A 14991-nucleotide genomic window follows, 5' to 3' on the forward strand; every position below is an offset into this window, starting at 1 on the left:
ACTGTCCCTTTAAGAGGCCTGATGCCAAGGTCCAGCTGTCCTTCCAGTTAATACCCAACAGACAGAATCAGGACCTGTCCACCAAACTTCAGACACCTTTTCTGGGATTTATATCTGATGAAATGTTCATCAAACCCAAAAATACCAAAAATGTTTTTTATAGTGAAGGAGGAACATAAAGCGAAGATGTTTCTGCTGCATTTCAAAGAAAAGTGATCCATTCTAACCTTAGCTGTTTGTTTTAGCAAAAGGACAAATTCCTCCTCCTATAGATGGAGACAAAGCCAGTTTCTGAGATGAGAGGAGGAATATCCTCAGGACGCCATAATTCACCAGGGAACAGCTGGTGCTGAAGGATGACTTTCAGCAGGTTACGCTACACGTTTTCATGCCGAGATGGGATCAGAAGTTTTGGCCGAGCTTCTTAAAAAGGATGAGAACCACCTGCTGGGAGATTTTTCTGCTTCTCACGTTTTGCTTTTCCCGAAAGAAACTCTGCAGTTTCCCACGAGTGAGAAGGTTTAATGGTCACACGAGGCTGCTGTTTACTTTAAAGCAGATGCCCTCAGACGTTCAGGGATGTGGGTTTTCTGCCTAAAATCATCTGCTGAAGATAAAAGAGCAGCACGGAGAAGTTTGTAAAGAAAAAGGAGCAGCACGGAGAAGTTCGTGAAGAAAAAGGAGCAGCACGGAGAAGTTCGTGAAGAAAAAGGAGCAGCACGGAGAAGTTTGTAAAGAAAAAGGAGCAGCACGGAGAAGTTCGTGAAGAAAAAGGAGCAGCACGGAGAAGTTCGTAAAGAAAAAGGGTCAACATGGAGAAGTTCGTGAAGAAAAAGGAGCAGCACGGAGAAGTTTGTAAAGAAAAAGGAGCAGCACGGAGAAGTTCGTGAAGAAAAAGGAGCAGCACGGAGAAGTTCGTAAAGAAAAAGGAACAGCACGGTGAAGTTCGTAAAGAAAAAGGAGCAGCACGGAGAAGTTCGTGAAGAAAAAGGAGCAGCACGGAGAAGTTCGTGAAGAAAAAGGGTCAACATGGAGAAGTTCGTGAAGAAAAAGGAGCAGCACAGAGAAGTTCGTGAAGAAAAAGGAGCAGCACAGAGAAGTTCGTGAAGAAAAAGGAGCAGCACGGAGAAGTTCGTGAAGAAAAAGGAGCAGCACGGAGAAGTTCGTGAAGAAAAAGGAGCAGCACGGAGAAGTTCGTGAACAAAAAGGAGCAGCACGGAGAAGTTCGTGAAGAAAAAGGAGCAGCACGGAGAAGTTCGTGAAGAAAAAGGAACAGCACGGAGAAGTTTGTGAAGAAAGAGGAACAGCACGGAGAAGTTCGTGAAGAAAAAGGAGCAGCACGGAGAAGTTCGTGAAGAAAAAGGAGCAGCACGGAGAAGTTCGTGAAGAAAAAGGAACAGCACGGAGAAGTTTGTAAACAAAAAGGAGCAGCACGGAGAAGTTCGTGAAGAAAAAGGAGCAGCACGGAGAAGTTTGTGAAGAAAAAGGAGCAGCACGGAGAAGTTCGTGAAGAAAAAGGAGCAGCACGGAGAAGTTCGTGAAGAAAAAGGAGCAGCACGGAGAAGTTCGTGAACAAAAAGGAGCAGCACGGAGAAGTTCGTGAACAAAAAGGAGCAGCACGGAGAAGTTCGTGAACAAAAAGGAGCAGCACGGAGAAGTTCGTGAAGAAAAAGGGTCAACATGGAGAAGTTCGTGAAGAAAAAGGAGCAGCACGGAGAAGTTCGTGAACAAAAAGGAGCAGCACGGAGAAGTTTGTGAAGAAAAAGGAGCAGCACGGAGAAGTTCGTGAAGAAAAAGGAGCAGCACGGAGAAGTTCGTGAACAAAAAGGAGCAGCACGGAGAAGTTCGTGAACAAAAAGGAGCAGCACGGAGAAGTTCGTGAACAAAAAGGAGCAGCACGGAGAAGTTCGTGAAGAAAAAGGGTCAACATGGAGAAGTTCGTGAACAAAAAGGAGCAGCACGGAGAAGTTCGTGAACAAAAAGGAGCAGCACGGAGAAGTTCGTGAACAAAAAGGAGCAGCACGGAGAAGCTGTTCTTACCCATCTCGGTCTCGAAGGGCAGCCCGTTCTCGGGCAGCTGGATGAACTGTTTGGAGAACATGCTGCTGCCGTAACCCAGGATGTAACCCTCCAGCTTCACGTCCGGACTGGGACGCAGAAACTTCATGATGATGGTGTCGCCGGTGGCGTTGATTCGAACTTTCATGTTCTGACGACGCACTGAGGAGGAGCAAAAGAAGAAATCTGAGTGATTAAAGGTTCCAAAGTTATTCTGAGCAGAAATGTTCTAATTTATGTGTTTTTAGTAAAAAAATTACAACATTTCAAGGCAAATCTTTTCTGAAAAACTGAAATTTATCAGCCACAACTTCATAAAAACGTGTTTCTATGTCAGAGTTAAACAATCAAACAGTTAAACAGCCTGAAATTAAAATAATACTTAAATAACAAGATCTAAAGTTTTAAAGTGGAAACAAAATCTGGCTTCGACTCATTTTAACGACGGATTGTAGTTCAAACTGGAGGATGAAAAGTTCAAGCTTAAAAGGTTTAACATAGAAAACATTTCCAGCCCGTTTGTTTACTGACAAACGGGCTGGAAATGTGAAGAATGAAGAGCAAATGTTAAAGCGTTAGTTTAACGGCTGGGACCAGAGGCTGGGGTTTGGCATGCATCTCAGACATTATTTAGGAATAAAGCTGGATTTTAGTGAAGGTTCCTGCACGTCTGGACATGTCGGTTCAAATAAACGTCACACGGACTCTTTAACCCTCATACCTGATTTAGGGAGTTTTTAAAAAAAAAAATCAGGCATAACAAAAAAATTAAAAATCCCTAAAAATCAATGTTGTTGCAAATCATTGACATATCCCAGACCATAATAATTATCCCCACTCAATAATTCCACTTTGCATTCCATATTTTGAAAATACTGGCACCTAAAGGCTTAAAAATTGGGCAAAAAAGTTCAAATTGGCATCTAAGGGGTTCATTTTTTTTTAAATAATTGATGATTAGAACTGAAGTAGAATAAAAGATTTATGGAAAAAAAATATGATGCGTATCACTATCTACAGCAGAGATACTCATTGTGCGGCTCCTCAAGTTTTAATTGGCAGGTCGCACTCGCATAGTAGCTTATAACAATATGGTAACAATAACAATATTTTACAACAGTATTAAGTATTATTATTAAGTATTAATTAAGGCTTAATGGTGTTTCTTAAAGGGGGCTCTGTTAAACCTGGCAACGCAGCCCGCTTAAACCACCGTCACACTTGACCGCAGAGCACGCTAGCTCCTTTAGCCGAGATGCAGGCACAATGGATCGTTTTTTAATTAAAAAAGCACAAAAACCAGCACAAAAACCAGCACAAAAACCAGCACAGAAACCAGCACAAAAACCAGCACAGAAACCAGCACAAAAACCAGCACAGAAACCAGCACAAAAACCAGCACAAAAACCAGCACAAAAACCAGCACATAAACCATGCTCATCTTGAATGTCTCACTATGATTACAACAACAAACTACAAATACAACATGAAGAAAGTCGAGGACATGCACGCCAGCTTCCGCTCATCCCAGTATTAAGGGAAATGTGGTCTGAATTGAAAATGTATTGGCTGTGTTGTTTGTTTTTGTGGGATGTTTTCTATGTAGAAATGCATATTTGCCAAAGAGAACTTTAGTATGTTGTGGTAAAAGTGGCTCTGCCCTTGATTTTGCTGCCAATGTGGCTTTTGTGAAAAAAATAGTGAGTATCACTATTTCCAGTGTGAAATTAGAGGAGAAAGTTCACCCCAAGTGGACAAAAATGTCACCTATCAGGTATTAGGGTTAAGCCCCGCCCCCGCTGTGCTCTGATTGGTGCTCAGCTGCTGGCGGGCCTGTCTGGCGTCCAGCTGACGGGGTCAGACCCGACGTCACGGCCAACCTTTAAAACTTTAACGAGGACAAAATGTCCTCTCTCAGGAACTGTGACGCTTTTTATTTTTCCAGGGCCCAGAAGTCTGATGGCAGACAGACGGGGAGACGCACGCCACATGCAGCACGCCGCGTCCAGCACGCCGCGTCCAGCACGCCGCGTCCAGGGTCGAAACATCAGGACGTTTTATATTTCCATGATCGGCTGTGAGCCGGGCTGGGAGCTGATGCTTTTTCCAGCGTGACTCGGGTTGTTTATGTGAGGCTTTCCCAGCGTCGGACCGGCTCAGACACCATGAAGCCGTTAGCTTTCTGCAGCGCCGCGACACTCGTGACGTTCCTGCAGCCTTCATGTGGCGTCTCCGGCTCTCCGTCTGGTTCCCAGAGAGCTGCAAAGTGTCGGGAAAACCTGGGCTCAGCACAAAGAGCTAATTAGTGAAACAAGCTCCCGATGTTTCCACATGTTGTTCAGCTGAAAGCTACACGCCAGAAGCAGCCAAGGAAACTTCAAACTGAGCTCAATCTTCTTTTTATTAAACTGAGAAAATCCGCCAGCAATAAAACGTTGACTCATTTGACTTGTTTGAGGTTTCATTCAGGAAACAAACATGTAGAACTCTGTTTTTTAATATACCAGTAACACTTTGGGGGCCTTCCAAGGCACAGTGTCACTTCATTTATTCCTTTATTATCTTAAAACTTCTCACTTCTCAGTAATCCAACACTTCTGACATTATTCAGCTTCACTCAGAGTCAGAAGGTTTCACAGCTTTTTATCCTTTTCATCCACGAACAAACCAAACAAATCGAATCAGAAATATGTTCCTGGAAATAAGGGATTTGTTTTTACAGCCGCTCCACGATGTTTGGCATCTGAGTTCAGATCCAGACTTTGATTTAAAGTCAGACACGACTATCCACAGAAGACTTCGGCTGTGATCGAAACCGCATACTTCTCCTATTACCCCCACTACTCATCCTAACTTTAACTTTTTTTAAGTTGCATACTAGATTCTCTGAAATGTTGGGTATGCATCATGAGGTTACTACTCATACTCAAACTACCCAAGATGCAACGTAACGTGACGTCGCCGATTGTCATTTCCTGTCAAAACGGCAGTTTCAAGCTAGCTACAACGAGGGTAGGTTCACTTCCTGTTTTCAAAACAAAAGCACCAATTTTATGGTAATGGCTTTCCCTATGATAAAAGGCAACGGGTATTTTATTTTGTGAAAATAACAGGAAGTGCATTAGCTCACTGCGGCTAGCTCACTGCGGCTAGCTTTAGCAGCGCCGAATTCGTGGGAGCAAAATTGTGAATAGCCGGTATTTTGTCAGGTTTTCAACACGTTGGGGATCTAAACGACTACTTTCTCGCCTGAAAATGTTTCAAATGTTGCTAAAGTTTACAGAGTTTAGAGCTTAAGAGAAATCAGCTTCAGGCCGGCTGATTTCGGCTCGGGCAGGAGCGAAATGCATTGTGGGTAAATGCTCTGTATACTGTCTGATCAATCAGTATGCAGTATGTAGTATGTGGTATGTAGTATGCAGTATGTAGTATGCAGTATGTAGTATGTAGTATGTAGTATGCAGTATGCAGTATGTGGTATGTAGTATGCAGTATGTAGTATGCAGTATGTAGTATGTGGTATGTAGTATGCAGTATGTAGTATGCAGTATGCAGTATGTAGTATGTAGTATGTAGTATGCAGTATGCAGTATGTGGTATGTAGTATGCAGTATGTAGTATGCGGTATGTAGTATGCAGTATGTAGTATGCAGTATGTAGTATGTGGTATGTAGTATGCAGTATGTAGTATGTGGTATGTAGTATGCAGTATGTAGTATGCAGTATGTAGCATGTAGTAGGCGGTTTCGAACACAGCCAGAGACGACTATCCACAGAAGACTTCATGAACTACATGCTACACGCTAACGCTGCTACATGCTAACCGTTAGCTAGCCTCAAAAACAGGATGGACATATCACAGTTTGCCAGAGTGTCCTTAAAAGAGCTGCAGCGTTCTGGAAAAGGTGTTCTGGACCAAGGGATGTCCTACTTTAATGTAACTCTGTCCAAACATTATGGAGGGGGAGGGGGAGGGGGTTACTGTAGTTTGAACTTTTCCTTTAAAGGTTACAAGCAGAAAAGAGCTTCATCTGAAGCAGCAGTTTAAGTGATTAATTCCATGGTGCTGCTGAACTGTTGGTTTAGCTGATTAAGTCTCTGCTCAGTGAAACATTCAGGTGTAATCAGGCATTAAAGCGCTCTGAGCTGCAGAAACAACATGGGTCCATGTTTGTGTGGACGTTTGATCCTGCAGCTCAGTGCGCAGAGAAGTCGGCGTGTTCAACATGTGGCGTCATGCAGCCGGCTGCCGGCGGAGCGGAGGATTAAACCTCCACACAAAACACAGCACACACCAACCAACGTGGAGCTAAAGTCCCCACGAGACGTTCCAGAGAGCAGGACGGCCTCAACAAGCAGCCCGCAAAGAGATAAAGAATACAGGTCGAAAGGGTCTGAAGAAGAACTCCGACAAAAACAGCCCAACGTACACCGAAAAAGGGCGGCGGGCAAAAAATAACCACGAGAAAAAGCCACTGTGAAGCATTTATTAGAGCAAAAAAAGAGCACAATAAGCACCAAAACTACCACAAACAACCTGCAACAAAGCTGCTAAACCTATGACCTGTGGGGTTCCCCAGGGGTCAATCCTGGGACCCGTACTGTTCAATCTGTACATACTTCCACTAGGCCAGCTAATACTAAGGATGGGACAATATGCTTTGGTCACGATTCGATTTGTATCACGATTCTTGATAATTGCGATTTCTACAAGTATTGCGATTCGATATAATCAGTAATTGCAATTTTCTTCCTCATTAAAAAACAAACAAGTGGAATCATACACTTCTAGAATGAATGTCATTACAGTTACAAAATTAATTGAAATGAATGAATTGATGAAGTTTTTCTGGACACGGATATGACGTAATATAATCGATTCAGGGGAGAAAAATCGATTTTTAAAATCATCCCATAAAAAAATCGCGATATGTACATGAATGGATTTTTTTCGCCCACCCCTAGCTAACACGCAGCTATAATGTGTCCTACCACCACTATGCAGATGACACTCAGATCTACGTGTCACTGACGGCAGGAGAACACGGGCCTGTAGATACACTGTGTCGCTGCATCGAACAGATCAGTGTGTGGATGCAAAACAATTTCCTCCAGCTAAACTCAGACAAAACTGAAATCATTGTCTGTGGCCCACAGAAACAAAGAGAAAGTGTTATCAGTCACCTTGAGACTCTCTCTCTAAAACCTAATAATCAGGTTAGAAATCTCGGGGTAATATTGGACTCAGACCTGAACTTTAACAGCCACATTAAATCAGTAACATCAGCAGCTTTTTACCATCTAAAAAACATTGGCAGAATCAAAGGGATAGTGTCTAAAGCAGACTTAGAGAGACTGATCCATGCGTTTGTCTCCAGCAGGTTAGACTGCTGTAACGGCCTGCTCACTGGGCTCTAAACGGGCTGTAAGACAGCTGCAGTACATCCAGAACGCTGCTGCTCGAGTCCTGACTACAACCAGGAAATACCACCATATTAGTCCAGTTTCTGTGGCTGTAAACACCAGCAGGCGCTGTCAGGCCGGCTCTAGCTCATTACCTCCCACTGTAAACCACAGCAATGGAAACCAGACCCCCACCCCAGCACAGAGGAGCTGCTGGTTTCTGTGGGATTAATCACCATTCAGAGGGGAAATTAAAACACAGTGAAGAGGAAAACCAGTGCAGGGTTACCCTGAGACCCAAACTCTCTCATTTTATTACTCACTGCAGAGAAAGAAGTCTTTGGAGTGGTTCAGGGCCTCAGAGCGAGAGTTTAACTGTCCCCAAAAGAGACCCAGGGGGGCGGGAGTGGAACTCAGCAGCGCCACCTACAGGTGGCTGTACAAACTGACACATTAAATCAGTGCTCAGCAGTTGGTGCTGGGCCGCCAAACAGGCCGAAACTCTCAAAGTTCTACTTATAAAGCACAACAAACCTCACAGATACAACCCAATTACACCCAATTACACCCCAATTCAACCCAATTCAACCTAATTACAGTCCAATTACACCCCAATTAAACCTAATTACAGTCCAATTCAACCCAGATACACCCCAATTCAACCCAATTACAGTCCAATTCAACCCAGTTACAGTCCAATTCAACCCAGATACACCCCAATTCAACCCAATTACAGTCCAATTCAACCCAGATACACCCCAATTCAACCCAATTACAGTCCAATTCAACCCAGTTACAGTCCAATTCAACCCAGATACACCCCAATTCAACCCAATTACAGTCCAATTCAACCTAGATACACCCCCAATTCAACCCAATTACAGTCCAATTCAACCCAGTTACAGTCCAATTCAACCCAGATACACCCCAATTCAACCCAGATACACCCCAATTCAACCCAATTACAGTCCAATTCAACCCAGATACACCCCAATTCAACCCAATTACAGTCCAATTCAACCCAGTTACAGTCCAATTCAACCCAGATACACCCCAATTCAACCCAATTACAGTCCAATTCAACCCAGATACACCCCAATTCAACCCAATTACAGTCCAATTCAACCCAGTTACAGTCCAATTCAACCCAGATACACCCAATTCAACCCAATTACAGTCCAATTCAACCCAGATACACCCCCAATTCAACCCAATTACAGTCCAATTCAACCCAGATACACCCCAATTCAACCCAATTACAGTCCAATTCAACCCAGTTACAGTCCAATTCAACCCAGATACACCCCAATTCAACCCAATTACAGTCCAATTCAACCCAGATACACCCCAATTCAACCCAATTACAGTCCAATTCAACCCAATTACAGTCCAATTCAACCCAGATACACCCCAATTCAACCCAGTTACATTCCAATTCAACCCAGATACACCCCAATTCAACCCAATTACAGTCCAATTCAACCCAGTTACAGTCCAATTCAACCCAGTTACAGTCCAATTCAACCCAGATACACCCCAATTCAACCCAGTTACATTCCAATTCAACCCAGATACAGTCCAATTCAACCCAGATACACCCCAATTCAACCCAATTACAGTTAAATTCAACCCAATTACAGTCCAATTCAACCCAGTTACAGTCCAATTCAACCCAGATACACCCCAATTCAACCTAATTACAGTCCAATTCAACCCAGATACACCCCAATTCAACCCAATTACAGTCCAATTCAACCCAGTTACAGTCCAATTCAACCCAGATACACCCCAATTCAACCCAATTACAGTCCAATTCAACCCAGTTACAGTCCAATTCAACACAGATACACCCCAATTCAACCCAATTACAGACCAATTCAACCCAATTACAGTCCAATTCAACCCAGTTACAGTCCAATTCAACCCAGATACACCCCAATTCAACCCAATTACAGTCCAATTCAACCCAGATACACCCCAATTTAACCCAATTACAGTCCAATTCAACCCAGTTACAGTCCAATTCAACCCAGATACACCCCAATTCAACCCAGTTACAGTCCAATTCAACCCAGATACACCCCAATTCAACCCAATTACAGTCCAATTCAACCCAGATACACCCCAATTCAACCCAATTACAGTCCAATTCAACCCAATTACAGTCCAATTCAACCCTGATACACCCCAATTCAACCCAATTACAGTCCAATTCAACAGAGTTACAGTCCAATTCAACCCAGATACACCCCAATTCAACCCAGTTACAGTCCAATTCAACCCAGATACACCCCAATTCAACCCAAATACAGTCCAATTCATTCAATCGGTCCACTTCATACAGAGTCAGTTGAAACAATAGCCTAGCTCAGGAAATCGACAGATTGCACTGAAACTTCTCTCTGATCCAACCTCCCATCCTGAGCTGCACGAGGCGACTGTGGAGAGAAAAAACTCCCTTTGAACAGGAAGAAACCTCCATCAGAACCAGGAAGGGCGGCCATTCCTGTCATTGGCTCTGTGCAAGACTCTACTTCCGCTCTCTCTCGTGTGTGATCCACTCCTTCCGGTTAGCTATCGCTAACTAGCTAGCAGTAGCCAGACACGTATAGCTAGATAGATCTCTCTCTCTGATATTTATAGTAGTAACGATGTACTGTGTCCTGTAGATACTTTAGATTTGTAGAATTATCAATTGTTTTCTATTTTTTTTTAGTTGAGGTGAATATGACCTAAACAAAAACGCAGCACCCTGAAAAGTACAAACTTTTCAGAACTAGAAGTAACGATTCAATCAGGCGCAGAAAACATAACCTATCGCTATCGGACACTAAGTTTTGACAGCTGTCAAGTAGTATGAGATTTTCTGAGGGGTGACTCCGATCAAGATTTTTAGTGGCCGCGATCAAAATTATTTACCACCCTTGTCCGTGCATCAGGTTGTTTGATCGACTGTGCCGTGTTGAAAAAAAGTCCAGTGTGAAATGTGTGCTTCAGTGTGTCAACATGAAGCACAGACTATGGACAGTGACTTTGCATTGCATAAACCACACGACAAAATTTAATTTCCTTCGGGATTAATAAAGTATCTCCAATCTAATTAAATTTAAAAAAAACGAGCACAGACCGCTCATACAGTCAATGGCACGTACCCATAGAAAAAATACACACACACACATCACACAACCGACTATCGACTGCTAACAACCTGATCTGTAACCTACACAAACCCAGACACATAATGGCTCGGCGGCCAGCAATCGGATAAACCAATGAAGTGTGAGTGAATCGCTCACCCATTATGAAGTTAACTCTGCCAGCCCCTCCATAATCTTGCCCCTGCTCAGCCAACTCCTTGACGTCGGGTATGGTTGGTAACGTTACTGCGAATAGCATTAGCAACTAGGCTACTGGATCAAGACATTTTGTTTTTTCATCCAATTTCGATTAGGCGTAATTTAAATTGTACTTCCTGCTCTTGTATTCTTTTCTTTACCTTTATCCTAATAATTTCACTGCTAGGCTTGCTAAATAGGTAAGCATTAGGCTACGGAAGGAAGCTAGTCTTTTTAGCTACGTTATATCATCATCTTTCTTCTAGGCTATAAGTTAACTTTTGTTTACGGCCACTGGCCCTAACCTGACGACGCAGAGCTTCGTTCTCGTGGGCTAAATTACTCGCCCTCGCTCCTGTTTGAGGGACTACACAGTCGTGATCTGGAGCCATTTCGGTCTCCATCTCCGAGTCCGAGTCCGACTCTGGGGCAGGACTCTCGGCCCGTGGACGCCGTTCCCAGACACTTGGTCTGGGCGCAGGTAGTTCATATCCATTCCAAGAAAAGTAAAGCGGTACGGATCCCTTCTTCAACCTCAGTCCCCCGGCAGTCACGTTGAAATAAGCCTGCTTAAAATGCCGACTACAGCCCCGGGTGTTTTTGGTCGGGTTGAAGACACAACAATGAAGTGCTGAGGCTCTCACCCTCTGAAAGGCAAGTCTTCTCTCTTGGATACTAAAAACACTCATTTCAAAATATATATATCTCTGGTAATCGAACTCGGTCGCTTGTCTTGTTCTCGCGTTTCCCGCTCGAGCTGTCAAATCACCGGAAGTTTTCACCGGAAGTACTGGCGCACACACAAAAGTTCGAACGTCAACGGTTGCCATATTGTGCACAGAGCGAAACGCCCCCCCGTGGGCAATGACAGGAGAATAAAAGACTGGAGACCAAAGCAGAACTCTGTGCGCCTGCTTTTGATGAGGTTATGTGTCTGATTTATGACTTTTTCCCCTCAAACTGACACATGCATCAATACTGAGCGTCACAGAGAGACAAACTCATGCAGCGGGCAGAGTTCAGTCCCACGGTTCGTCCCTGCTCCACAGTTTGGTCTCTAATGGGACTCCATACGAGGTAAAACTTGTCTGAGCACATGGAGCTCCGTCTGTTGTTGTTGGCGAACTCTCAGCTGGTGAGGTAACTGAGACCACCGAGGCACTCTGACAATGATCCTCTGTCTATAAGAAGGTTTATCATGTTACACAGCATTAACCTCAGGAATAGGCTCCGCCCCCGTCCGGAAGGAGCACACCTGAACCATCAAGAAGAACCATCCCAAACCGCCTCGGTCCTCCGTAACCCGAACCCTGAGCTGGACCCGAACCCTTCTATCTGAACCCAAGCCTTATACCTTGTATTTCCCCTCTCTGGACTTTATAAACACCTTTCTAACTGACTTCTATCTGAATTGGCAGCTATGAATCTGAACGAGTGGCCATGACTTGTGGAGTTCCCCAGGGGTCAATTCTTGGACCTCTTCTGTTTAACTTGTATATGCTCCCTTTCAGTGAGATATTGCAGAACTTTAACATCAATTATCAACAGTTATGCAGACGATACACAGCTTTATGTGTCTCCGTCGCCATGGCGACTGCAGCCCAGCAGACGTACTGTGTCACACTGGAAAAAATGCCCCTCCAAAAATAAGTAAAAAAAACAACAAATAAAAGATGTTTTTGCTTGAAATAAGCAAAAAAATCTGCCAATGGAACTAGTGAAAATCGGCTTGTCAAGATTTCTTGAAATAAAATGTGATATTTAGGACTTTTGAGTTAAAAATGATCTTGAAATTAGCTTAAAAACCTCTTCAAATGAAAAAGAAAAGCTTGTTTCATGTGAAATGTGACTCAAAACAATTTGTTTTCAAGACTTTTTCACCAAGATATTCCAGATGTATTGTATTAAAACAAGTCCCTATATCTGGCTGAAATGGTACTTGTTAGGCAGTTGTGTCTTATATTAAGTGTAATGAGATATTTTGACTAGAAATGAGACAAATATACTTGGTAAGACTTTGATTTTTTCCAGTGTCTGGAGGAAGTAAACACCTGGATGAGAGAGAATTTTCTACAGTTAAATGAAGACCAAACTGAGATCATTCTGTTTGGGAGCAAAGAGAAGAGGGTCAGCGTTGGTAAATATCTTGAGACTCGGGACCTTACAATCACTGAGCGAGTCGGTAACCTCGGAGTGTTGATAGACTCAGATCTGACTTTCAGCAGCCACATCAAAGCTGTCACCAAGGCAGCTTTTTACCACCTCAGAAACATCAGCAGAATTAAAGGTTTCCAGGAGAAACTCCTCCATGCATTCATCTCCAGCAGACTCCATCACTGTAACGCTCTTTTAACTGGACTTCCCACAAAGTGCATTAAACATCTGCAGCTCATCCAGAACGCTGCTGCTGGAGTTTTAACCCGGACTAAGAGATCTGAACACATCACAGCAGCTTTAAAATCTTTACTCTGGCTTCCAGTCAGTCACAGAATAGATTTTAAAAGCCTGCTGATGGTTTACATCTGTGATCTGTTCAGAGAATATAAAGCCAGCAGAGCTCTTAGATCCAAGGACTCAGGTCAGCTGGTCCAGTCCAGAGTCCAGACTAAACATGGAGAAGCAGCATTTAGCTGTTATGCTGCAAACAAGTGGAACAAACTGCCAGTGGAGATTAAACTTTCACCAAATGGAGACATTTTTAAATCCAGGTTAAAGACATTTCTGTTCTCATGTGTCTCTGCATGAAATCTGCACGATATCTTTGGACTTATCTGGACTGTTGCCTGTTTTTAAATTCATTTAAATGATTTTATTTGTTTCTCTTTATATTCTTTTATGTATTTTAATGCTTCTTCCACTCCCTGCTGCAATGCTTTTATTTTATGTAAAGCACTTTGAACTGTTTTGTACATGAAATGTGCTATATAAATAAATCTGATCTGATTTGTTCGTATTAACAGCCTAATCTGAGTGCAGAGGAAAACTAAAAGTATGTGCTGGGACCCAATTCTGTGCAGAATACTAACTGTATATAAGACATTTTTGTAGTTGGTATATACTAAATCGTCATACTTCTCTGATTTAGGTAAATGCTACTTCTGAATGTATTTTGAGGCAGATGTCTTGTTTTTTTTTGTTTGTTTTTTTTAAATTGGGCTTATTTAGGGAGAGGTCAGACCAAGAAGTAAATATACATTAAAGCATGGGGAGTTTTTTTTTTTTGCGGGGCTTGAGATAACAAAGCAATGTGGATGTAATGATATCGGTGCTTTCTAATTCACGGCGTGCACATGTCATGCAAGATTGAAACAAGGAAATAGCATTTATTGTCTTCACGGTAACAGGGGTGGTGTATAAAGTGTAACTGTAACATATTGTATTTTAAAAAAACAAACAAACAAAAAAAACAGCGTAATCTGAAATGATTCCTCGTGGTTGAACTCTTCTCCTGCAGCCCTTTTGAGGTGTCTCATCTCTAACCCTGGAAACATTTCCCTTCTCCCCCTGGCTTCATGCATCCTCCCCTGGCTTCCTGCATCCTCCCCTGGCTTCCTGCATCCTCCCCTGGCTTCCTGCATCCTCCCCTGGCTTCATGCATCCTCCCCTGGCTTCGGGCTATCTGAGCATGCAGCGCTTCCACTTGCCTCTGATGCCCTGTGCAGGGATGAGGAGAAGCGTCCCTCCGAGCAGCAGCAGCAGGATCCGGAGGAGGAGAGCCATGACCATGACCTCCCAAAGCTGGAGCTTCCAGGAGGAACAGAAGAAGAAGCAGGCTGAGGATGAGGAGCTTCCAGGAGGCGAGGATGAAGAAGAAGAAGGCTGAGGATGAGGATCCAGGAGCTGGGCAACTTCACTGAGCGTCTGTCCCTGCGCTCGGTCTCAGGACTTGTTCAGCTGTTGGATGTCCTCGCTTTGAGAGGGGCCCCGCCGAGGCTCCGGCATCTATAGGCTCCGCAGGGGGCGTGGCCTGCACCCTGCAGGGGGGCGTGGCCTGCCCCCCCGGCCCTCCCTCTGCAGCTCAAACTTTTTCATCTCGCACACCTCTGCCTCGCTTTGTTTCTCTGCTGTGGGACTCTTTGTTCTGCAGGGGGTTTCAGGACCCCCAGAACCAGATGTTCCACATGTTCTCCGACACAGAGAGCTGCAAAACAAAAAGAAAACCCTATTATATCTGAGTCTGTGCGTCTCCTCTTAT

At 43.7% G+C, this 14991-nt stretch overlaps 1 protein-coding gene across 6 annotated transcripts in view; it reads right to left on the reverse strand.

Annotated features, from left to right (window-relative positions):
• abi3bpb (ABI family, member 3 (NESH) binding protein b) overlaps positions 1–14695 on the reverse strand; it is a 58479-nt gene extending 43784 nt beyond the window's left edge. For all 6 annotated transcript variants that reach the window (XM_075477269.1, XM_075477266.1, XM_075477268.1 and 3 more), the window contains exons 1-2: positions 14441–14695; positions 2041–2220 (exon numbers count right to left, since the gene is read on the reverse strand). In XM_075477269.1, the coding sequence (XP_075333384.1) occupies positions 2041–2220; positions 14441–14522 (262 nt within the window). In that variant the 5' untranslated portion in view covers positions 14523–14695. The remainder of the gene's footprint in view (positions 1–2040; positions 2221–14440) is intronic.
• Positions 14696–14991: the final 296 nt, after the last annotated feature.

The sequence above is a fragment of the Odontesthes bonariensis genome, chromosome 11 (assembly GCF_027942865.1).
Source record: "Odontesthes bonariensis isolate fOdoBon6 chromosome 11, fOdoBon6.hap1, whole genome shotgun sequence".
Lineage (NCBI taxonomy): Eukaryota > Metazoa > Chordata > Actinopteri > Atheriniformes > Atherinopsidae > Odontesthes > Odontesthes bonariensis.